This window comes from Trachemys scripta, chromosome 1 (assembly GCF_013100865.1).
Source record: "Trachemys scripta elegans isolate TJP31775 chromosome 1, CAS_Tse_1.0, whole genome shotgun sequence".
Classification (NCBI taxonomy): domain Eukaryota; kingdom Metazoa; phylum Chordata; order Testudines; family Emydidae; genus Trachemys; species Trachemys scripta.
The window spans coordinates 96,193,566-96,217,855 of record NC_048298.1 but is presented as its reverse complement, the minus strand read 5'-3'; the positions used below and the strand labels follow the sequence as shown (position 1 = coordinate 96,217,855).

The 24,290-nt window shown below is 44.1% G+C and overlaps 1 protein-coding gene across 1 annotated transcript in view; it reads left to right on the top strand.

Annotated features, from left to right (window-relative positions):
• Positions 1-24,290, top strand: part of POLR3B (RNA polymerase III subunit B) — a 133,492-nt gene that overhangs the window by 74,722 nt on the left and 34,480 nt on the right. Inside the window, exons 20-23 of the mRNA XM_034778223.1 lie at positions 2,848-3,057; positions 4,781-4,939; positions 6,660-6,777; positions 9,987-10,129. Of these exons, the coding sequence (XP_034634114.1) occupies positions 2,848-3,057; positions 4,781-4,939; positions 6,660-6,777; positions 9,987-10,129 (630 nt within the window). The remainder of the gene's footprint in view (positions 1-2,847; positions 3,058-4,780; positions 4,940-6,659; positions 6,778-9,986; positions 10,130-24,290) is intronic.

Below are 24,290 nucleotides of genomic sequence, written 5' to 3'. Positions count from 1 at the left end.
AGTGAGAGAGAGCACAAGAATAAATAGTAATGTAGCCACAGTAGCACAGACAGCAGCAGTGAGTACATATCCATAGGGTTCGGGTGGGTTTGTATGCAGCACAGGTAAGCTATGCTGTCACTCCCCATGCTATTGCAGCTACAGTACTATATCTATATATCTATATATTTGCACTAGTTCAATGAGAGCTACCTTTTGTATAGGATGCACCCTTTAAGGATGGTTACTGCTGATATATTGCACGCTTACATTTCACTTTTATGCTTGAGTGAGTCATGCTCTAATCAATTACATTCCTACTGGGGCATCTCACCCCTAGTTGCTTTTTTCCTGTTTCTTTATTTTTATTGTGAATACTATTGCATCCATGGCTGGGAAAGATAACCGCACGTATTGGTGTTCAAAAATTTTGCCATTTCATTTGTCATTCATGCCTGATCAAATGTGATGTAAGCCAAAAAAAAAAAAAAGGAGTTAAAATTACCTTCTGGTGTGATGAAATACCAACTTTAAAGATAAGGAATATCCATTCCAAAAGAGAGCCATAATATTAATGCCCAGTAAATTTCCACTAGAATTTCCCAAGTTTTGTAAAGGTGTCACTCACAACTTTAGAAAACAAGGCATTTTCTCTCTGAACATTACTAAGATTGCAGGTATGTGGTTGGGCTGTGGTTGAACACCATAAACCTTGGCCTCTTTCTTGGTTTCCCTGGTTTGCCACTGGAACATAGCAGATATAGCCTATAACTTATAGTATAACATAACAAGAGAGCATAAAACCCTTAGGAGGTAGAGGTGAGGAACAATCTGTATGTGTTTCACAGCCACGATAAAAGTGTATTTCTCATTCAGGAACAACTTCCACTGAAGAATCGGGAACTGCATTTAGGATCACCTGAAAACTTAATTTGTTTGAGTAATAAGCTCCACAGATTCAGCTTGGCCTAGAAAAAAAAGATTATTCAGACAGAGGTGGAAATTAACATGAAAAGTTTTGAGTTTCTTTCATTGGGGGAAATTATCCCACTTCAGTTTTTCAAAGTGTAGGGAAGTAAGATGGAGTTGTCTGAAAAGTTGTCTCAGTGGGTAGGAACTTCAGAGTATGGACCATTCCATGGTGGTAACTGACAGGCCTGATTCTTTACCCAAGATGCAAGTGATGCTGAAGTATCCAGTTCTTCCCTTCCCCTCCCATTGCAAACTGAGGGAGGGAGGAACAGCCTCTGCCAAACTCCCCCAACAAATGGTGAATCACTCTTCTCCCCAAGAAGAAAGTAAATTGGTCACCAGTAAGATGCCAATGAAGCCATTTATCACCTGTGCCAAGGCCTCACTTGCACTCTGGGACGCTGTTCAGTATTGACACTCCAGAGCTTCACAGCCACTTTGCAGACTCCAGGAAAGAGCAAGAAATCAGGAGAGTTTGTGGGACCCAGCAAAGAGGGCTGCCATCTTCTGCTATAGTATTTCTCTGTCTCTCCCTCTGCCTTGGGAAGGGGACTGTGTTGGAAGTGTTTTGTGACAGTCAGTATAGCATCGAGGGGAGGGCAAACCTTGGGAGTTGACTATGACAGTTGCCGTTTTAGATACTTGTTTTATTGGTGTGGGTTTTTTTTTTTTGGGGGGGGGGGTTAGTATTTTTCTCAAATACAGATACTTAGAAAGTGCGAGTATTTGTATATAAAGCATGTTTTTGTCATAACCCTAATAGCAGAATTGTGTTTTGGTGTATCGTTTGGCAGTCCAAAATCTTTGTGTTGCATTTCTTCTAACTGTAGCAACCAGTCCCCTTGAAATAACCGCAGGCAATGCAAATGTTTTGAAAACCTAGCCCCCGGGGCATAACTGCTAAATGTTTTTAAACATACTTTGTAAGTTAGTTCTTTAAGATCATAATTTATAAATGACCTGGAGACACAGCACAGGGCCTCGCCCAGCAAACAGTAGTAACATATGAGTGCTTTCACTATTGTTCTGCTACACAACAGTTTACGTTCCCCCGCTGGGTATTAATTATTTTTTCTTCACAGATTTCAGAAGACACTTTGGCAGTCTGGTGGGAAATGGCCAGAATCTCAGTATCAAGCTGGGAGGTCTATACAAAGTGTTGAATTCTGAACCGTAAATTTAAAAGTAATTTCATGTAAAAAGACAAATAGATGGAGGGTGAACTTCTACTGTAGTCCTACCAGCAGTGACTCCTCTGATAACTTCAGAAAGTAAATCTGTCTTGGCTGCTGTTAACTGCATGCTTTATTCACGCTTTCTGACATTCTAACACAGACCGTTGAACTAATTATTACCCAGAAAAGGAAGTAAATATGATGTGCAGTGCCCAGATGCTGATCCAAAGCCCCTTCAAAGTCAATGGGAGTCTTTCCATTTATTTTGATGGTCTGTGGATCAAGCCCACAGCCTCTCTCAACAACTGCAATTATTAAGAATTAACAGAAAACCGTGAAAATGAACTTGGCTTTTGTTAACTTATTCAGGGCTAGAAGTTTACCAACCTGCTCTAGTTCAGAGTAAAACAAGCACTTACCTTGGGGTTTAGTTTTGGGGCTTTTGTTTTATTTTGTTTGCTTTGATTTTTTGTTTTTAATTTATCAGGATTTTCTTGAGGCTCTTAAAGCCATTTTAAATCTTTTTTTTTTTTTAATTTGAAGTTATTTCAGCACAATCTCTAATATGAATTGTAAGGTTTCTGGGTTTTTTTTCCTGTTTCTTCTGAAGACCTTGCATTACCAGATATGTTACCTTCATTTGTGAAATTGATAAACATCTAAAATATTTCAAGTAGTAAAATAGAAGTTTTCATGGTATTGCTTTTGTTTTTAAATACAGGTACCATTGGATACAATCAACGGAACAGAATCGATACTCTTATGTATCTGTTAGCATATCCACAAAGGCCAATGGTTAAAACAAAAACCATTGAACTGATAGAGTTTGAGAAACTGCCAGCTGGACAGAATGCCACAGTTGCTGTGATGAGCTACAGTGGTTATGATATTGAAGATGCTCTTGTCTTAAACAAGGCTTCCTTGGACAGAGGTAAGAAGCAACTGGGCCTATTCTTTGTCACGTGTGTAAAGCAAGCACAATAACCTATGTTTTTATAGCATTGCATGCTTATTGAATTAATATTGCCTAAATTATGAAGATTAAAACTTTTAAAATTAGGAAATCAACTTTGTAAAATGCTTTTTTTTTTCTATAAATATAGTGGGGGGGATGTCTGTGTGTACATATATATGTGCTTGAACATGGTGCATTTATGGTGAAATTACACAAAATGCTTGTTAACTATGAGTATAGGTATGATGAAAACAAATGACTGACTTTTGACCTTGAATAACAAAGGATAAGCTATCCTTTTTCAAAAATATTTGTCTTGCATAAAGTTTAATGTGTTAGATAATCTGTTGGTGTGGGGCTTGCTTTTTAGATGGTGACCTGGGCCTTTGTTTGAGCCTAACAGAGAGAAAAAAGTCTCATTATTTTCCCCAGTATTGAAAGCGGTAGATGAAATTAGACTTTTGAATGTATTCTGCAGAAAAAAGAGAGCATGTGTAGTTTTATGTCATTATGAACTTAATGCTAGAGGAAAATAATGCCAGCAAACAAAATGGAGAAAAACAAATATCTACGTCCTCTTTAAAATCTACATAGTTCGGTCTGTTTTAAGTGGAAAAACATAGTTACCTTTCAGTTAGTGTGTAAGTAAAATTTGTACTGCTGCCTGCTTTTAAACGTCACTCGTTTTGCACATATTCTTCAGCACTGTTTAGAATCAACAATAATTCTCACTTTGATTGAGTTAGTTTTAGTATCGGGTGGCCAAAACCAGACTCTTCCATTAGTTGATTCTGTCTCCCTTTTTACCCCTTCCTTAACACGCCTCCTGCTTGTTGCTAGGCAGCAATAATAGTATTCCTAGACATGTATCTTTGGCATTAATGTCTGCCGCACTTAATTTATGCCTTTCTTTCTGAAACAACAACAGGCATGATTTAAAACTGAATGTTTTCCTTTCTGGTAGACTGGTAACATTTACAGGGAAATCTAAAGACCATGTGATGCTTGTCAGGAATTACTTGACATAATCTAATGATATAGACGTACTGTAAATGGCTACAGCTATCCTTCAGATAAAATAGAAGTTTACTAGAAGGCATTGCTCCTAGCTGACTATATTTCTGAATATGGGAATGACGGGCAAGATTTGTAAGCCAGCTATTGCTCCTGGGAAAAGTTTTCTAAAGAGCACACCGTTTTTCATCTAAAAACATTTTTGTGGAGACATGTATAATTCAAACGTCCTTGTTTGTTTGTTTGTTTTTACTTAAAAAGAACATGGGGAGTACATGAAACAACACTAAATAGGCACTTTACTGTTGAGCAAACAGCTACCACTGAAAGTTTTCAGTAAAATCTTTAGCTATCAGAACCACGAAAAGGAAAAGATGTGCCAAACTTCTCCTTTTACATCTGCACAGCTTTAAAATTGGGCTATCATCGTCAAATGCCTTTGATGTATCTGAAAATATAGCGTGTGATCCGATTTTAAATTGTCAACTTCTTGAGGCCAAAGACTTCTGTACAATGCTGTACATACTGAAAGTGTTCTAAAAATAATCCTTTTTGGGGTTTTAGCTATTATGCATTTGTTTCCTGTATTTTTAGCTAAATTAACCATTTTTAATTTTCTTTTGAGAACTGCTTGATTATAAAATAATTTCTGTACATTATTAATTTGAAAGAGGTTCTATTTTAGGATTTGGAAGGTGTCTTGTGTATAAGAATGCCAAGTGTACACTGAAGCGCTACACAAATCAGACATTCGACAAAGTGATGGGTCCAATGTTGGATGCAGCTACACGTAAACCAATTTGGCGTCATGAAATTTTAGATGCTGATGGTATTTGCTCTCCAGGTATATAAAACGTTCTACCAATAATGATATTTGAATTGTCTTTGGTAGGAGAAATTAGCATTCATTTTTTTATAAATTGCTTTTTTAAATTAAATTAAATTAATGGAGATATCCTATCTCCTAGAACTGGAAGGGACCTTGAAAGATCTTTGAGTCCAGCCCCCTGCCTTCACTAGCAGGACCAAGTACTGATTTTGCCCCAGATCCCCAAGTGGCCCCCTCAAGGATTGAACTCATAACCCTGGGTTTAGCAGGTCAATGCTCAAACCACGGAGCTTTTATTATTTCATATTTCTTAGAGTACTATATCTTCTTAGTGGACATTAGAAAGCAGAAACAGTTATAGTTAAGAAAATAATCTGGTATCTGTGACTGTATTTTTTTTTAATATGCAGGATGAAAATGAAGCTCTAAATGTAAATAAAAATGTCTGTATTTTGACACCTTAGCAAATGATGAAACTATATTGTTAAAACAATTATCTTTCACTACTTGTTTTCTTCCTCTTAATTTTCCTAGTCTTCTCATCTGGAATGTTATTGAACTTTTACTATTTAAGTCTCTCTTCTGTCATCAGATCTACATATTTAAAACGCATCCCTTATGATTTTTGCGTGTATCATCTCTACAGCTACCAACATGTGCAAACAATTAGTAAGGATACTTGGGGAGAGAAAAGAGACTCCTTTTAACTCTCTAAAAGTATGTTTTGGCAGGACAGAGTGGGAAAAGGTTAAATATACCCTTATAATTAACAATGCAGATACATATACCTATATAAGACTGGTCCAGCCAATATTGGGGGTCTTTTAGTTAGGAAGTAGCCTAAAAAGTCTGTTGGGATCCAATGGTAGAACAATTATAAAGGCCACTACATTTAATTTCAGCACTGAAGCCCTGAAGGAAATTTTATTCTAAAAATGGACCAGTTATTCTTTTTAAGGGCATTGGAATATTTTTAAGCTCTCAAAATGTTCCTGCTTTCCCTGGTAACTTAAAAGTATTGGGATAGAGAGGATTGTAGCTGGCTCCAAATGTAAAGCCTTGTCTATAATGGCTAGCCAAATCCAGTTTAAACTAATTTAGCCTGAACAGTCAACAAACATTAATTGAGCTTCAGTGCAGATGAGGGCTAAAACATTGATGCCTGCCAATGGGCGTGCTGCAAACTTGGTTGTTCTTTTTTAAATGAAGTGAGTGAAAGAGTGGAAGGAACAGGAAGAAGCAGGTAAAGGCAGAGGGGGCGGGGAGAAGGTAACAGTGGTGTCGTCATATGTAATTTTCTTTAGAGAATTATGAAAGTGCCCAAAGTACAGAGATCAGCTACCAAAACATATCAGTTTTACTCCTGCTAATATAAAAAAGAAATACAGGTGTAGAGGAGTTGCAGTGTTTTAATGGAGGATTCCCACCAGATCATCTTAGATATTTTCTTGTGTCCCTAGTACCCTGACATGTTAAGTGGTTATCAACTTAAAATCAACTTGAGTTCCTTTTTTGGTAGGTCCTAGTTTGAGTCTTCTGTTAGGATATGTCTCTTACGCCAATGCATTACAAATATAACAGACCTCATTTCCTGTGCACCTTTCCCAGTGTACTTGTCATTTTAAATGTTATAAAATGTATTTCTGAATATATGTAGAAGGTCAAAAATACTAGCATGATGCTTGTGGGTTTTTTTGTTTTATTTATTATTTATTTGTTTGTTTTCTATTGTTAGGTGAAAAGGTAGAAAACAAACAAGTGCTTGTGAACAAGTCAATGCCAACTGTGACCCAAACTCCTCTGGAAGGAAGTAATGTTCCTCAACAGCCACAGTATAAAGATGTACCAGTAACGTATGTCACACTATAATCTCATACTTTAAAATCTACAAGTGAGGAAAGGAAGGACAGGTAGCGGATGCTCAGCACTGGAAAAGTAAAAGGCATAAAATTTCCTTAGAAGTTAGATTCAGTACCATGGGCCAGACTTTCCACAGATTTTTAGGTGCCTAAAGATGCAGATAAGCACCTCGTGGGATTTTTCAAAAGCACCCAGACACTTAACCCCTATTGATTTTGACAGAAGGTGGGTTGGTCATCAGGGCCTCTCCCAGATGACACCCTAAGAGGAGGAGCTGGGCCCCCAAGGTTCAGTGTTTGGGGGTGGGCAGAGTCACAGGTTGGGGACATGGGGGTGACAGAGGAATATGAGGACACTGGTGTGAGAGGTTAGAGGTACATGCAAGGGCAGGGCTCACATGGGTAGCCGCACAGTGAGCAGGAAGCAGCTGCTCCCCAGCCACTTCAGAGAGCAAAGGAGTGAGTGCTTTACTAGTGTTCAACCCTCTGTTTACCCAGGTTGGCGGTGTGGGACGGTGCTCTGCCTGCTACACAGACTGATAGAATGAGCTGTCTGTCAGCCTGTGTAGCAGCTCTAATTAGTCGTCCTCCCCCAGGAGGTGAGTGAATGGGGAAGGACAGCCAGTTTCCCCATAGAAGGGTCTGAAAACCTATAGTCTACAGGCAAACAGGCACGCTAGCATGTCTGTGTACCATAAGAGGAGACCCTCAATCCCAAGATGGCTGAGAGGTCCTGTTGACCTTTTAGGTTAGCTTATATGATTCAGATGGTATTTGGTATTTCACCAAAGCAATTCTCCTTTTCTCTCTGTTCTACCATGTCGAACTACTTTTCTCAAATCTCTCTGCATTCTCCTTCCACGTAAACTTTAAGTTGCACCATCAAAGCAATCGATAGTTCATGTCCTAGTAAATCTTTGATTCATCATCTTCTACACTCCCTGCCGTTCTCTCTCTATCCTTGATTCTTTCTTCCCCACTGCCCCTTATGTCTGGAGCAGCTTCCCAGTTAGTATATGCAAAGGACCCTCACTCTTGTTTCTTCATTTAAAAAAGAATAAGCCAAACTCAAAAACAGTTTGTTCCTTGATTCATTTCAATTATAATGCCCTACCTCTCATATTTTACTAATATATCTACTCCTGGGGGAATTCTGTGCCACTGTGCATGCACAGAATTCATATCCCCTGCAGATTTATTTGCTTCCCTGCAGAAAAATGACTTTCTGACAGGGAAGCAAAGGGAAGCTGCAAGAGCAGTTATGCACCACTCCCTAGCTGCATAGGTACATCATTTCATGCGCCCAGAGCAGCCGGTGGAGAGGTAAATCACCATGGGGCTGGGGACACCCCAGCCAGTGGCTCCTACCCTGAGCCGGGATCAGCTGCTAGTCCCTGCTGGGCTGGAGGTAGGGGAGGACGGGATTTCCTCTTCCCCTGCAAGGAGTGGCTGGGACTGTGTCAGACCGACCCCCAGAAACCTCCCCCAGCTGCAGGAAGCTCAGCATCCTCCCCTGCTTCCTTCACCCATCGCTCCCCAGTTGTGGGGGGAGGGATCACTGTACCGGGAGTTGCTCTCCCAGCCACCCAACCCCTGTGCATCTGGACCCCCCCCCACCCAGACACCCCTGCCAAGCCTCACCCTGTATACCCAGTACCCCCCTAGCCCTCTATACCTGAACCCCACCCTACTGAACCTCACCCCCTGCATCTGGAGTCCCCCTGCACCCAGACCCCTGCCTCTGGACCCCCATCCCTGCACCCAGACCACCCCCCATTAAGCTTCCTGCACTCAAACCCCCAACCTGATGACCCTCACTTCCCTGCACCACCCTGAGCCTCCACATCCAGACCCCCATGCCACTGACCCCTATCTAGCTACACCCAGATCCCCACCAAGTCCCACTCCCCTGCTGAGACCCCCATATCCGGACCCTTTCGCTGAGTCCCAACCACCTTCACCTGGAAACCCCTGCAGAGTCCCGTTCCCACTGCACCTGGAACACCCCCTCTCCCCCACGGGCCTCTGTGCATCCAGATCCCCCCCACACCTAGATCCCCCACTGAGCTGCCTGCACTCAGATTGTCCCACACACAGCCCTCTCACCTCACACCTGGATCCCCCCTACACTGAGCCCCTTCAGACTTGGATCCTGCCTGGCTGAGCATGCCTGCCCCACACCTGGTGCAGAGGGGCAGGCCCCAAGATGTTTCTGGGGCAGGCCCAGTCTTGTGCTGTGTCAGGGTCAGGTACAGCCTCACCGCTGAGTCCATGTCCCAGGGGTGGTGGGGTTGCAGGGTGATCTCCCACCTTCATGCAGCCAGTGGCCTGTGCTCCCCACTGCATGCTGGAGCCTCTGCATTTATTTATTGACAAATAAAACTTGCAGAATTTTGCATTACTTTAAAATATTGTGTGCATAATTTTAATTTTTTTTTACACAATTTTTAATTTTTTTGGTTTAGAATGCCCTCAGGAGTATATATCACGTAGTATTTCTGCCCACGTACTAGTATCCATTGAGACTGGCACCTGTTATTTGATACAACTCTCCTTATGCATAGTGCGGGGCAAAATGGAAATAGTCTATTGTTTTTTCATTATTTATTTAACAAACACAACTAGAAATAGTTGACATTTGAGTGAGGGATATTGGTGACTTAATTTTTGTTCTCTGCTCTCAATTTATTCCCTGACTTCCTTATTGCAAATATAAACCTGTAATTTGGTTTGGGCAGTTGTTGATTCTTATGGAAAATCCAGCAATGTACAATATATAAAGAGACTTTATCAGGAAGAGGCCATCAGACTATGCCCGCTGTCTTGTATTTGACCTTAATCCCACCTTCTTGCTCTTTTGCTATGAGTTTTTAATCCCTCTGTTCTCCGGGAATACATCCATCTTTTGAATTCTATATTACAATTTTGCTTCAGTGGTCTTCCATATACATACCACCCACAAAATTTACATTTACAGTCAGAAACCTGCTGATCTATAAATTTCTCTTCATAACTTCCACTTGGTTTTATGTGCATATAAATTTAACTGGTGTTTTTAGGGTGACCATATGTCCCAATTTTATAGGGACAGTCCCGCTATTTGGGGCTTTTCCTTATATTGGTGCCTATTATCCCCCCACCCCCTGTCCTGATTTTTCATACTTTCTATCTGGTCACCCTAGGTGTTTTTGTCTCTCTATTAGATACAAAGGTGCAACTGATTCATATATTGAGAAAGTAATGATCTCTTCAAATGCAGAGGATGCTTTTTTGATCAAAATGTTGTTGAGACAAACTAGACGTCCAGAAATTGGAGATAAATTTAGCAGTCGTCATGGACAAAAAGGTAAGTCTTTTTATTAAAATGTATAATGGTAATTAGATGTAATGGAAGCTTTTATATCTTCTCTTCAAATGATATGAGTATGTAATAAAGTGTGGTTTGAATTTTTATGGACTGAGACGGACTTATATCAGGTCTACACTACAAACTTACCTTGGTATAACTGTGTCGCTCAGGGGTGTGAAAAATCCACACCCCTGAGCGACTCGGTTATACTGACCTAATCCTCGGTGTAAACAACACTGTGTCTCCCCTTGACACAGCTACCACCTCTCATGCAGGTGAATTAACTATGGAGGAAGATCTCCCATCAGCATAGTCAGGGCCAGCTTTAGGTACTGCGGGGCCCGATTCGAAAGAGCTGCCGCCGAAGACAGCGGCGGGACTTCGGCAGCAGCTCAATTGGCGGCCGGGGCTTTCGGCGGCACGTCGGCGGAGGGTCCTTATGGACGTTGCGGGACCCTCTTAGGGGCGTGGGGCCCGATTCGGGGGAATCGGGTGAATCGCCCTAAAGCCGGCCCTGAGCATAGTAGCATCTTCACTGTAGAGCTACAGCAGTGCACCTGCTGCAGCATTTTAGGTGTAGGCCTGCCCTTAATCAAAAAAGAGCTTTCCCGTTTCCTGTTCTCATTAGGTCAGTTTGCGTGGCCTGTTGTACAAATGTTACTGCTAGAAAAACATATATTCTCACATAGTCTGTTGAGATTGCCTAATTTAGTAACTGTATGGGAGGAAGTGAGGAAGGAGGTCAATGGAAGTAAGCATACCAACGTTATGAGCCTGAAGGATGTTGGAGTCACCATTCGTAACCAAGAAAGAGGATGGGGAGAATTCTCTTTTAAGGATGTGTGGTTTTAGTCATGTTACTAAGTTTGTCGTGGGTTATCCAGACAGAGATTGGAGAGGAAGTCAAAAATTCAATTCTGAATGAACAGACAGGGTCAGGGACGGAGAGGTATATCGGAGAAGCATCAGCATGGAGGTAGGTGACCAGATGAGGTCACTCCAGGCCAGAATGTAGAGGGAGACATTGACCAAGAATAGAGTTCTGAGGTGCACCAACAGAGACCAGAAAGGGGGAGGAGAAGTACCCCCACAGGACGTACTAAGGTCCTAATCTTGGAAGGGACTGAACACCTCCGGAGAGCACTGGATGTCCTCAACTCCTTTTAAAATTAATGATTGTTAAGGATAATCAACACTTTCAAGGGAGCTGCTCAGCCACATGCAGGATTGGACATGAAAGGAGTAGTCAGGGATAGAATGAGAACCGGGGGCTTGATCCTGTGTGCATTGAAAGCAATGGCAAAAGTTCCCTTAATGGCGCTGAATCAGGCCTCGGGAGAGTACAGTTTCTGAAGCTTGGGGAGCAGAGAGTTTCAAGGGAGAGGGAACAATCAACTGTAAACTGCTTTTAAAATCAATTTCAACCCATTTGACCCCACAATGAGACAATGTGTGCTTGGAATAAATTTTTACTTGGAGATATAATCTATTCTGCTGCAAATATAGAATTTTATTGATTTATTCAAATAGCCATGGGTATGACTGTAGTTAGGGTTGCAAATACTACTTTATTGTGAGTGCTATACTAGTCCTGACATACTGTAACTTTGTTTAATTTTTTTTCATCTTATTTTGGCTTGAGAACATTCCTACTCAATTTCATGCCAGAGGAGGGTGTGTGGAGGGCAAGGGGTGTTCATTTGTTTATAAAATTTGAAGCAAATTGGCCAGGCCAGTTTGCTTCAAATTTTAAAGATATTTGACCTTAAAATCCCACTCTGATCACTTACCATGTACGCCCCCTTTCACTTATTATGTGAATTTAGCTGCTACCATTTCAAGAACCACCAGAACTAAAATTCAGTGCTGCCTGACATCTGAGAAATTGAAACCCCAGCATTCAAATGATGTAAAGCATTAATCTCTCAACTCCAGCAGCCCATGAGTCACTATCTGCTAAAATCACATCTAGAGCAAAATGGAATGGGGAGGAATATAGTGATCGCTACAGTTGTGTGAATAATGGAGGAATCTGTTGAATCTGACACTTTCAAATATATTTGTCCAAGGTTAGGTGAATGTTACATGACCAGTTCTAATTATTGCATGAACTAAGGATCAGTGTCTCACAATCTGAGGCCTATCTTTGCTAGGACTCTGGACTCCTCTTAGTCAGGCTTCAGGCCAGGATATGGTAGAGAGAGAGAGCACTTTTTGCTCCAATGGATGACTTCCTGCTGTCCTTAGACAAGGGAAGTATGTTCATACTCTTCCTGCTCAACCTCTCTGCAGCATTTTATATTATTGATTATTATCAAATCACCCTCTGCCACCTTCAAGAGGCTTCAGGTGAATCAAAACTCACTATAATGGCTCATATCTTTGCCCTCAGACTGAACACAAAGGGTTGTTGGGGACAAGAGTTCCTCGTTAGCTCTAGTCCTCTCATGTATGCAGTCCCATCAGTATGAGTCCTCTCTCTCTCTATTATTCTACATCTGTATAAAGGCCTTGGGAGAGCCAGATGACCTGGGCTGAATGCCAACAATATGCGCACAACATCCAGTTATATCGCTTTCTCGGTGTCTACCTGAATCAACAAGTGGATGAAGAGCATCTGGCTAAAGTTAAACCCAGACAAGAGTGAGGTGATGTTAGTGGAAAGGAAAACTCTTCAAAGAGCTTGTCTCTTTTATATATATTTCACACTACTGATGACTTCTTTCCTCAGAGCAGGTAGGCAGTCCATAGGCTTGGGGTCCTTTTTGTACCAGTCAGTGCTACTGGATTATCGAACCAATCATGGCAGCAAAAAAATGCACATCTGGTATCCATGGCCAAACAGACCACTTCTCCCCATCCTACCAGACGTGGATCTGGCCACAGTCATCCACACACTTATGACCTCCAGGTTTGACTACTGGAACTGCAGCAGCCTGTCTGCTTAGCAGTGCAGGCTGCCATGATCACATCACCCTAGTCCTTCCACTCTCTGCACTAGCTTTCCATTGAATACAGTCCAATACAAGCTCTCTTCCTATTCAAAGCCCTTTGTGGGGTTAGACATGGCTACCTAAGAGATCACCTCTTCCTCTGTGTCTGTGTCCCCTCTTGACAGGTGCATTCCATCAGAACCCTTACACTCAGGCTTATAAGACAGGAGATGGTGTTTTCACAGAAGCTGGGTGTAGGCTTTGGTGCTCCCTCTCACGAGAGATGAATGACCATGGGCCTCACTAAATACAGGAGTAAAGGCAGAACTCCAGTCCTTTTGAATTGTCTTTCCCTCAATAATGTCTACACCGTATTCTCAGATACTTACCCACCTACCTGCACAGATGCAAAATTAATCCAGTTTTTTCTCTGACAGGCTGGGAAGGAAGCAAGAGAGGGATTTAAAAATAGAAATAGCAGTAAATGGGAGTTCCTGGATTCTATGGTGGTAGGGGTTATATCAATACATAAATAAACCAATGCAAATTCCTTAAACACCAACTAACTTTTCTCAGTTTTAATCCTGGTCCTATGATTTACAATTAAAAATTGTTTCTCCCTCGTCAATAAATGATCAGTAATGTTCATAAGCTGAGGATACTCTAACTCCTGTACAAGTAAATCTGAAACTTCAAATTTCTTTTGCACTTGTTTTTATGAAGTGGAGAAACTTAGCAAACGTAACTGAAACTCAGTGATGTTTCTGTGTGGGTTAGCAATTTTGGCTGCATGTAAAGATGTAAGAAGCTTTGAAAGGCCATTGGTTACTGATTTGCACGTAACCTGTTGCATTCTGAGGAAATCCTGTTTTATTTATTTCTATCTCTAAGGCCTGGTCTACACTACAGTTAGGTCAGCATAAGTCCCCTTTCATCAACTTAATTGTGCATGTGTCTACACTTAAATTTGTCTCCCACTGACGTAAGCTCGCTATTACACTAACATAGGCAATGTACTGAGTTAAACAAAATGCCTCTGTAGATACTGTAATACCTGCGTTGACCTGAACAGTCTTTTGGCAGCTATCCTATAATGCCTGACACACTGGTCACAATTGTGAACTCCATTGCTCAGGGGTCTTACAGAAGGCACGCCCCTCTACCCCCCTTTAAAGTCCTGCACACTTTTGAAATGCCTTTTCCTGGTTATCCAGCTTGGTGAGCACACCTAGCAGCTCTCCACTGTTGTGTGCAACTGTCCAGCTGACCATGCCGGCTACGCACTCCAGGTGTACTTAGGCTTGGAGTAGACAGGAAGTACAGTAGAACCTCAGAGTTATGAACTCACCAGTCAACCACACGCCTCGTTTGGAACTGGAAGTACATGATCAGGCAATAGCAGATGGTTAAAATCAGCATTTTTCTTCTCCACAGTGAAGTTTCAAAGGTATATAAAGTCAGCGTTCAGTTGTAAACTTTTGAAAGAACAAACACAATGCTTTGTTCAGAGTTACAAACATGAACTTTTTTAAGCTCTGCTGCATAAATTTGTTAGTTTTTAATGTATTTTCTATTAAGTTGCACACAACTTTTTTTGAAGAGTTTTTGTCACTCAGTAAAACTCTATTGTTTGGAAAATAATTCAGTTTTATTGGTTCCCAACATGCTGTAAAATGGCTGGTGGTGTTGAAAGCATCCACCTACTTGAGATTATACACTTTGATACAACTCCTATGTACAGCAACCACCACAAAATTAATAGGTGCGTTGTCAGTGCTGCGTTCACCAAGCACCAAAGATAGATTCAACTAGTGGTTTAGCAGGTGGAGAATGATGTGCACACAGTTCCCAACAGGCCATCAAAAGCAGGGCCAGTTAGAGCACAATACACCACTACACATTACTGTGGCTCGCTGTTAAAGTGCTCTTTCAAAACCTCCCTAAGCCGGATAGCTTCACACTGAGTTCTTCTCATAGTTCTTATAACTGGCTTTTCAAACTCAGCAGACAGTTGATCCACCTTCACCCCAGCACCAACTTTTCCCCATTTGCTTCACAGATACTGTACAGGACACAACAGGCAGCTATAACCACTGAGATGTTTTTCTCAGTGAGATCCAATTTTGAGTAAACACCAACATCCCTTCAATCTACCAAAACACATTCAGCTGTCATTGTGCACCTGCTGATCCGGTAGTTGAATCTTTCTTTGGTGCCGTCAAGGTGGCCAGTGTACTTCATGAGCCATGGGAGTAAGGGATAGACTAGATCCCCCAGAATCACTTCTGGCATTTCAACAATGCCAATAGTAATCCACTGGTCGGGAAAGAAGGTCCAAGGTTGTAGCTTTCTGAACAGACCTGTGTTCTTAAAGTTGCAATCATCAGGCACCTTCCCTGACCAACCAACATCGATGTTGATGAAATGTCCCCGGTGATCCACAAATGTTTGAATAACCCTGGAAAAGGACCCCTTTCTGTTGATGTACTCTGTGGCAAGGTGGTCTGGTGCGAAAAATAGGGATGTGTTCCCACCGCAGTTTGGGAGCCCCATTGTTGCAACTCCATCCATTATGTCCTGCACATTGCCGAGAGCCTCAGTCCTGCATGTGATGGGGTGTTCACCCCACACCGGAGTGGAAGGGGTTAACGGAGGCCTGATTGGCCTGCCATACCCCATCCCAGAAAGGAGCAGAGGAGGTGAGTCCGCCAAGCAGCTTAGAGAGGCTACGCAAGAAGCAGCCAATTGGAACAAGGCTGCACGAAGCAGCCAATCAGGGCCCAGTGGACTAGTGCAAAAGGAGCTGCAGGGCAGACCAGGGTCAGTTGCTGTAGGGAGCTCAAGGAGTGAAGACTGTGTTCCTAGCAAGCTGCAGCAAGAGTAGCACCTTGGATAGAACAGTTGCTGTTAGGGACTGGGGAAGCAAGAAGGAGCTCCTGGCTGGCTGCTAGGACTTGCTGGGTGAATGACCTGAGGAAAGGGTGAAGAAGGTGCTGGGGCTGCAGAGAAGTGGCCCAGGGAATTGAAGCAGCATTGAACGAAGTTAGAGATGCAGCAGGAGGCTATCTACAGGTTCCCTGGGTTGGGACCCAAAAAACTGGGTGGGCCCGGGTCATTCACCCCTCCCCCAGTTCGCCAGTGGTGGACAGTATACCTACCCCCGGAAGTGGGAAACACAGATTGTGACATGGCCAGAGGGCCAAGTTATGAAGAGGGTGCTGCCGTACTTGGACTTAAGCCGGTGTGCAGGCGGAGAAGACGATGGGAGAGGCACCACCAGGAGAGGGTGCACGGCTGGCAGAGCTAATCCCTGTGACAGCCAGCAGGAGGCACCGCTGTGGTGGGTGGACACTATCACACAGGAGATGATTAATAGCCCCACACAGTTGCATGACATCAACCCCCACGGTGAGCGCAGGTCTCATCCTGGTGTCCCTGCGCTGGAGGGCTGGGATGAGCTCAACACACAAATCCAGGAATGTGGCCTTGTGCATCCAAAAGTTCTACAGCCACTGCTCATCAGCCCAAGTTCGCATTCTGATGCAATCCCACAGTCAGTGCTTGTTTCTCAGGCCCAGAAGAGGCACTCCACCATATACAGCTGCTCCATGAATGCCACCACCAATCTTGAGTTGGTACTTGCTATGTCCCAAGCAATCTGACCTCCAGGAAATCCTCATGTTCTCTGAAGCTCTTCTTGTGGCTCAGCAAATACTGGAGGATCATGCATCCTGTGCTTGCAGCACTTATGATTATAGAGTAGATCTGTGCAAGCTCTATGCTTCTGTCAGCAATGGTGGACAATGCCAAGTCCCATGTGGGGTTGTGGGATTTTCAAAATAAGCATGAAAATTATGGGATAGGAATGACACTATGGGGTGGAGAAAGTTGTGTGCTGGGAAGTTAACCCCTTGCTGCCAGTCACCCCTGTGCAACTCATTGCTGCCCCACCATGTATTCCTGAAACCCCAAAAGACAGTGCACTGGACGGTAGCGGGTTGCACATTGGGATACCTACCCATGGTGCATAGCACTATGCATTGAAACAAGCACTTCTGGTGAATGTGTACAGTGCCCACGCAAGGAGCCAAGTGTGCACATGCACAAGCAATATACTAACTGCAGCAGCTTTATGCTAATGTAACTTTTGGTGGCAAAAGTTTGTAGTGTAGGCAGATGTGTCCTAAGGCCTTGTCTACACTACGAGAGTAGTTCGATTTTACTTAAATCGAATATTTGGAATCGATATTGCAAAGTCGAACGTGTGTGTCCACACTAAGGACAGTAATTCGACTTTGTGAGTCCACACTAACGGGGAAAGCGTCGACATTGGAAGCGGTGCACTGTGGGCAGCTATCCCACAGTTCCCGCAGTCCCCGCTGCCCATTGGAATTCTGGGTCGAGCCACCAATGCCTTCTGGGTAAAAAAATGTGTCGAGGGTGCTTTTGGGTAACTGTCGTCATCCATCCATCACTCACTCCCGCCCTCCCTCCCTCCCTGAAAGCGCCGGCGGGAAATCATTTCGCGCACTTTTCAAGTCATTGACAGCGCGGACGCCACAGCACTGTGAGCATGGAGCCCGCTGCAACCATCGCTGCAGTTGTGGCCGCTCTCAACGCCTCGCAGCTTATCATACAGGTTGCCCTGAGGCAGATGCAGAAAAGTCAGGCGAGGAGGCTACGTCAACGCGGTGATGGCCTGAAGTCTGAGAGTAGCACAGACCTCTCAGAAAGCAGGGGACCCAGCGCCGAGGACATCACGGTGGCAATGGGTCATGTTGATGCCGTGGAACGGCGATTCTGGGCCCGGGAAACAAGCACTGAGTGGTGGGACCGCATAGTGCTGCAGGTCTGGGATGAATCACAGTGGCTGCGAAACTTCCGCATGCGGAAGGGAACTTTCCTTGAACTTTGTGAGTTGCTGTCCCCTGCCCTGAAGCGCAATGACACCCGGATGCGACCAGCCCTGACTGTCCAGAAGCGAGTGGCCATAGCCCTCTGGAAGCTTGCAACGCCTGACTGCTACCGGTCAGTCGCGAGCCAGTTTGGGGTGGGCAAATCTACCGTGGGGGTTGTTGTGATGCAAGTAGCCAAGGCAATCGTTGATGTACTGCTGCCAAAGGTAGTGACCCTGGGAAACTTGGAGGCGATCATAGATGGCTTCGCAGCGATGGGATTCCCAAACTGCGGTGGGGCCATAGATGGAACTCACATCCCTATCCTGGCACCGGACCACCAGGCCAGCCAGTACATTAACAGAAAGGGCTACTTTTCCATGGTGCTGCAAGCACTGGTGGACCACAGGGGACGTTTTACCAACATCTACGTGGGATGGCCGGGCAAGGTTCATGACGCTCGTGTTTTCAGGAACTCTGGTCTGTTTAGACGGCTGCAGCAAGGTATTTACTTCCCGGACCACAAAATAACTGTTGGGGATGTGGAGATGCCTATAGTCATCCTCGGGGACCCAGCCTACCCGCTAATGCCCTGGCTCATGAAGCCCTATACAGGTGCCCTGGACACTGAAAAAGAACTCTTCAACTACCGGCTGAGCAAGTGCAGAATGGTGGTGGAGTGTGCTTTTGGACGTCTCAAGGGGAGATGGAGAAGCTTGCTGACTCGCTGTGATCTCAGCGAAACCAATATCCCCATTGTTATAGCAGCTTGCTGTGTGCTCCACAATCTCTGTGAGAGCAAGGGGGAGACCTTTATGGTGGGGTGGGAGGTTGAGGAAATTAGCCTGGCTGCTGATTACTCACAGCCAGACAGCCGGGCGATTAGAAGAGACCAGCGGGAAGCGCTGTGCATCCGGGAGGCTTTGAAAGCAAAGTTCCTGAGTGAGCAGGGTAACCTGTGACTTTCTAATTTTGTGTACAGAGAAGCCTTCACCCCACTTCCAACACACGTTTCAAAATAAAAATAGTTCAACTTTGTTAAAGCACACCGTTTTCTTTAATACTGTTTTCGCGGGAATTTTTAAAAACTGGGACGCAGACTGTGGTGCGGAGCGGGTGTAGTGTAGTCGCGCGAATGCAGCTTCTAAACTCAAGGACTGACAGGCTCCGCTGCGGTGGGATGGTTCTTTCAACGGAGCCTGTCACCCCTCCTGATAGGGACTGTGTGTATGGGGGGTCTATGTGACTTTGTGGCAGGGAGGGGACGGTTACAGATCCCCTGCTGTGTGGCTCTGTGATCCTGCCTAAGGACCGCCGCTTAAGATCTCTAACTGCCCTCCCCTGCCACAAAGTCACAGAGCAACCCACCCCCCACCACATAACATGAAAAGAACCTCCCAGACTAACCAGGGTAAGTAGTCACTGCATCACTGCACTATGTATGTGCCTTGCTGCTGTGCCTGCCCCCGACTATGTACCCTGCCAAAGGTGACTGTCCTGTCCAATTACCAACCCCCTTTCCCCCCCTCCTCCAAAAGAACATGATGGAAACAGTAGTTAACAGAAACATATTTTTTATTATCAACTACACATGGGACTGGGAAGTGAAACTTGGACGGGGGCTTGTGTCAGGCGGGAAGGAAAGTACTTGTCAAACTTTGGGGAATGAGAGCCTTCTGCTGCTCGAGCTCTCTGCAGGGGTGGAGTGAGAGTTAGCAGGGACTCTGCCGCCTCTCCTTCTGTGCACTTTGGGTGAAGGGAGTATGGGACTTGGTGGCGGGGGAGGGCGGTTAGAGATGGACTGCAGCGGGGCTCTGTCCTCCTGCCTCCGTTCCTGCAGAACATCCACAAGGCGCCGGAGCGTGTCCGTTTGCTCCCTCAGTAGTCCAAGCAGGGTTTGAGTCGCCTGCTGGTCTTCCTGACGCCACCCCTCCTCCCGATCCATGTTTGCTTGGTGCATTCGGGTCAAGTTTTCCCGCCACTGGGTCTGCTGTGCTGCCTGGGCTCGGGAGCAGGCTATAAGCTCTGAGAACATGTCCTCCCGTGTCCTCTTCTTCTTATGCCTAATCCTCCCTAGCCTCTGGGAGTGTGATGACAGGCTAGGTTGTGAGACAGTCGCAGATGGGGCTGTGGGAATGGGAAAAAGGGAGTGAATTCCTCAGAAAGCTAAATGTACTTGTGAACAAAGAACATAGTCTTTCTCTGTGAACAGGACCATGCACAGCACCTATCACATGCGCACTCAGCACAAGGTCGAATTCTCGGCCTTCGCATTCAGTGTCTGGGGTTTTGCAGAGCACTTTCGAGAACCCTGTCAGGACAACGGAATTGCTCTTGCACGCAGACATGGTAAGCCGTAGATTCGTGGCAGCTTAAAACTTTAATATTAGCAATGGCCTCATTTCACATTGAAATCAATGTCGGTCCCTGCTGCCAGCAATCCGGCAAGCAGGAAGTCTGCTCCTGTCCCACACCCTCGCGGCTGTCCCCGGGAACGATCCCTTTCGGCTGACCCTCTCCCGCCTCCACCGCGTGGCTGCAAACCAGCGGTTACAGTTCTGTAAAGGAACGGTAAAGCAGTCCCAACACTAACATTCCCCTACCTCATTCAAAGCAGGTCGTCATGAGCGACATCACCCTCATGAGGATCTCTGAGAGCGACAGACAGAGAATGCTCCGGGAAAGCCTTCAAAGACCAGGGCCGTATGCCGCCATGCTGTGCCAAGCAATGATTCCGGAGTACTTGCTAGTCTCGTGGCGCGGCAACGTGTCCTACAACGGAGGACCCAATAAGGCCGCTCTCCCCAAGAACCTAATGCAGCGGATTTCAAATTACCTGCAGGAGAGCTTCCTTGAGATGTCCCCGGAGGATTTCTGCTCCATCCCCGGACATATAGACCGCATCTTACTGTAGCTGCAGTAGCAGGGACTAAACAGTAGAGCGGCTTGGGCAGGACAATCATGCAAAACCGGACATTGCTAGATTTTTTTCAAATAGTTGCACTGCCCATGACTGAACCGTTAAGTTAATCAAACTAATCATGAGAAACCCATTTTTTAAATTGTTAATAATCATGTTCTGTTACAAATAAATGTTTAGATGTTTACAACACTTACTGGATGATCCTTCACCAGATTCTGTGTCCGGGGTAACGGCTGGGGAGGGTTGGTAGGGGATCTCTGTAAGGGTGATGAAGAGATCCTGGCTGTCGGGGAAATCAGCGTTGTGAGCGCTGTCGACTGCCTCGTCCTCCTCATCTCCTTCCTCATCTTCCCCGTCCGCTAACATGTCCGAGGATCCGGCCGTGGACACTATCCCATCCTCAGAGTCCACAGTCAGTGGTGGGGTAGTGGTGGCGGCCGCACCGAGGATGGAATGCAGTGCCTCGTAGAAACGGGATGTCTGGGGATGGGATCCGGAGCGTCCGTTTGCCTCTTTGGTCTTCTGGTAGCCTTGCCTCAGCTCCTTGATTTTCACGCGGCACTGCGTTACATCCCGGCTGTATCCTCTCTCTGCCATGTCTTTAGAGATCTTCTCATAGATCTTTGCATTCCGTCTTTTGGATCGCAGCTCGGAAAGCACGGACTCATTGCCCCACACAGCGATGAGATCCAAGACTTCCCGATCAGTCCATGCTGGGGCCCTCTTTCTATTCTGAGATTGCACTGCCATCAGTGCTGGAGAGCTCTGCATCGTTGCCAGTGCTGCTGAGCTCGCCACGATGTCCAGACAGGAAATGAGATTCAAACTGGCCAGACAGGAAAAGGAATTCCAATTCAAATTTTCCCGGGGCTTTTCCTGTGTGGCAGTTCAGAACATCCGAGCTCTTACTGCTGTCCAGAGCGTCAACAGAGTGGTGCACTGTGGGATAGCTCCTGGAGCTATTAGCGTCGATTTCCATCCACACCTAGCCTAATTCGACATGGCCATGTCGAATTTAGCACTACTCCCCTCGTCGGGGAGGAGTACAGAAGTCGAATTAAAGAGACCTCTATGTCGAACTAAATACCTTCGCGGTGTGGACGGGTGCAGGGTTAATTCGATGTAACGGCGCTAACTTCGACATAAACGTCTAGTGTAGACCAGGCCTGAATTAAACAGAATAGAAGGATTCCTGTTAGCATGGCTCTAATGACCTTTTTCTTAGCAGAGAGGAGTTTGCTCTGGTAGACTTAATTTTCAAGATGGCTTTTAATCCCAAAGTGGAAAGCATCTGAATCTTCTGGATTCCCTTGTTAGCTTTCCATGATGACTCCATTAACACTATTGGAAAAAACAGTCATTTGAAGCATTAGGAAAGTAAAGCGCCAGCAAGGAAGATTTATATTGTACTGCCAAGTATAAACCTTGGTTTTCCTTTGGGCAAACTCCAGGTTAGTCTCCAATTTTATTTTTGACTGTTGCCCTATAAATACAGTTTTAATAACGGAAGGGGAGGTCATTAGCTTCAAAAGTAAACTTCAAGGCACTCGCTGTGTCACTGTTTAGTGTAAAAACAGCTACAGTTCAGTAGGTGAGATGCCTTCTATAGAGCCTCCTTCAAAGAAGCTTCCTGTGTAGTCTTTCAAATGATGTTCAGATGTTTCACAAAATTTAAGGATGTTGTGCAAGATTTCCTTTTTTTTTTTTTTTTTTTAATAGCTTTTCAAGGCAGAGGCCATGTCTTTGTGTGGGGTTTTTTTGGGCGTTGTGGTGTTTTGGATTGTGTTAAGTGCTGTACAAACAAAACAAGACCTGCTCCTGACTGTGACCTCTGAGAGCTGTAGTTACATAAATATTAAATAACAATATTGTTAGTATTTGGTAGTATAAAAAATATAGTCTGCACATTGTAATAGTAACTTCATTAGGTGCCTAACCATCATAGATGCTCCTGGACACCTTACATAAAAGATTAGAACAGGTAAAAATATTTAACCTCTGGCAAAATCATAACACTTTGGCATGAGCCATTGATGTGCATTTTCTGAAATAAAATATTACTTTAATCTGATTTAAATGGACCTGATTTCATTGTTCTCCAGAGATCAAAAATAAAGGTATTCTACAGAAGTAGAGAGAACTTGTACCACTTCTACCTCTACATGCTGCAACCTCCAAAAACCCTATATTCTCTGACTTCAGAGAGCAAGTTGCTTTGCAGGGAAGCTAAATGCTCAGTAACTTATGCATTAGTTTGTAGCACCTTTTAAGGTCCTATGTGCAGACCTCTTATTGGCTCTCATGCTCTTAGTGCATCACATATGCTGTTAGTGACTTTGCACTCATTATTGAAAATCACTAGGGAATGATGCTTAGAGAACAGGAGCCTGACTGTGTGTTCTCAAGTATTATGCAATTTTCTAAAGTGTTTAATACTTGTAATACATTTATCTCTCCTCTTAAAAATAATTAAAAACCCTTTGGAAACCTCATAGTAGTGGAGAAGTTATCCTACATTTTATAGGCAGCATCCAGAATTGTCCACTGGTAGGTCACACACAATTGGAATCAGTGATTCACAGAATGTCTCCACTTCAGGGCCTGTAATAAAACAACAACAAAAGGTAAGTTTAAAACTTACTTATGCTAAATTCCCCTTTACCCAGATTGTTTAAATCCTATTGGAAGCTTTCAACAAACATTAAAATTATTAGAAACAATTCCTGTTAGTCTGTTACAAATATTCAGAGTCTCTACAGAACGTGCTTATTCTATACGCCCCCTAAATCTCTTATCAGTGTTTTGTCAGGGTGTAATCTTAACACAGTTTTGAAGGAATCAAGAGAACTTTTAGGATACATATAGTTACTGTTATTCATTGCACTTTACTTGATCTACCTGTAAGAAATTATCATTAATAAGGGGAGAGAATTTAAAAGGATGGAAAAGAGAAGACTTGACTGTGTGGGGGAGAGAGAGAACACGTATTTTTAGGTACACAAAAGCTAAGAAAAAATTGGAAGACATCAGAGCAAGCTGGTGTCCTGAGGCAGGCAAAGGCATAACTGGACATCAACATTAATGCTTAGCCATAAACAATGATTGAGCAGTAACTGGAGAAAGGCATGCTGAGGGGATCATAAGTCTTTCTTTCATCAGCTGTTTTAAAATGTTGCTAGCATCGTGATTCTCTGACATCAAAAATAGGGGTGGTGCAGTCAGAGTGGAAGAAAATCATTAAAATGGAAATTAAGGTTACCAAAAATCCAGTAAATCTTCACAGTAATGCTTTTAGATAAGTGACCTCTAGTTGGACATCTCTGAATTTGTCACTAGCTTATAACAAAAAGAACAGGAGTACTTGTGGCACCTTAGAGACTAACAAATTTATTAGAGCATAAGCTTTC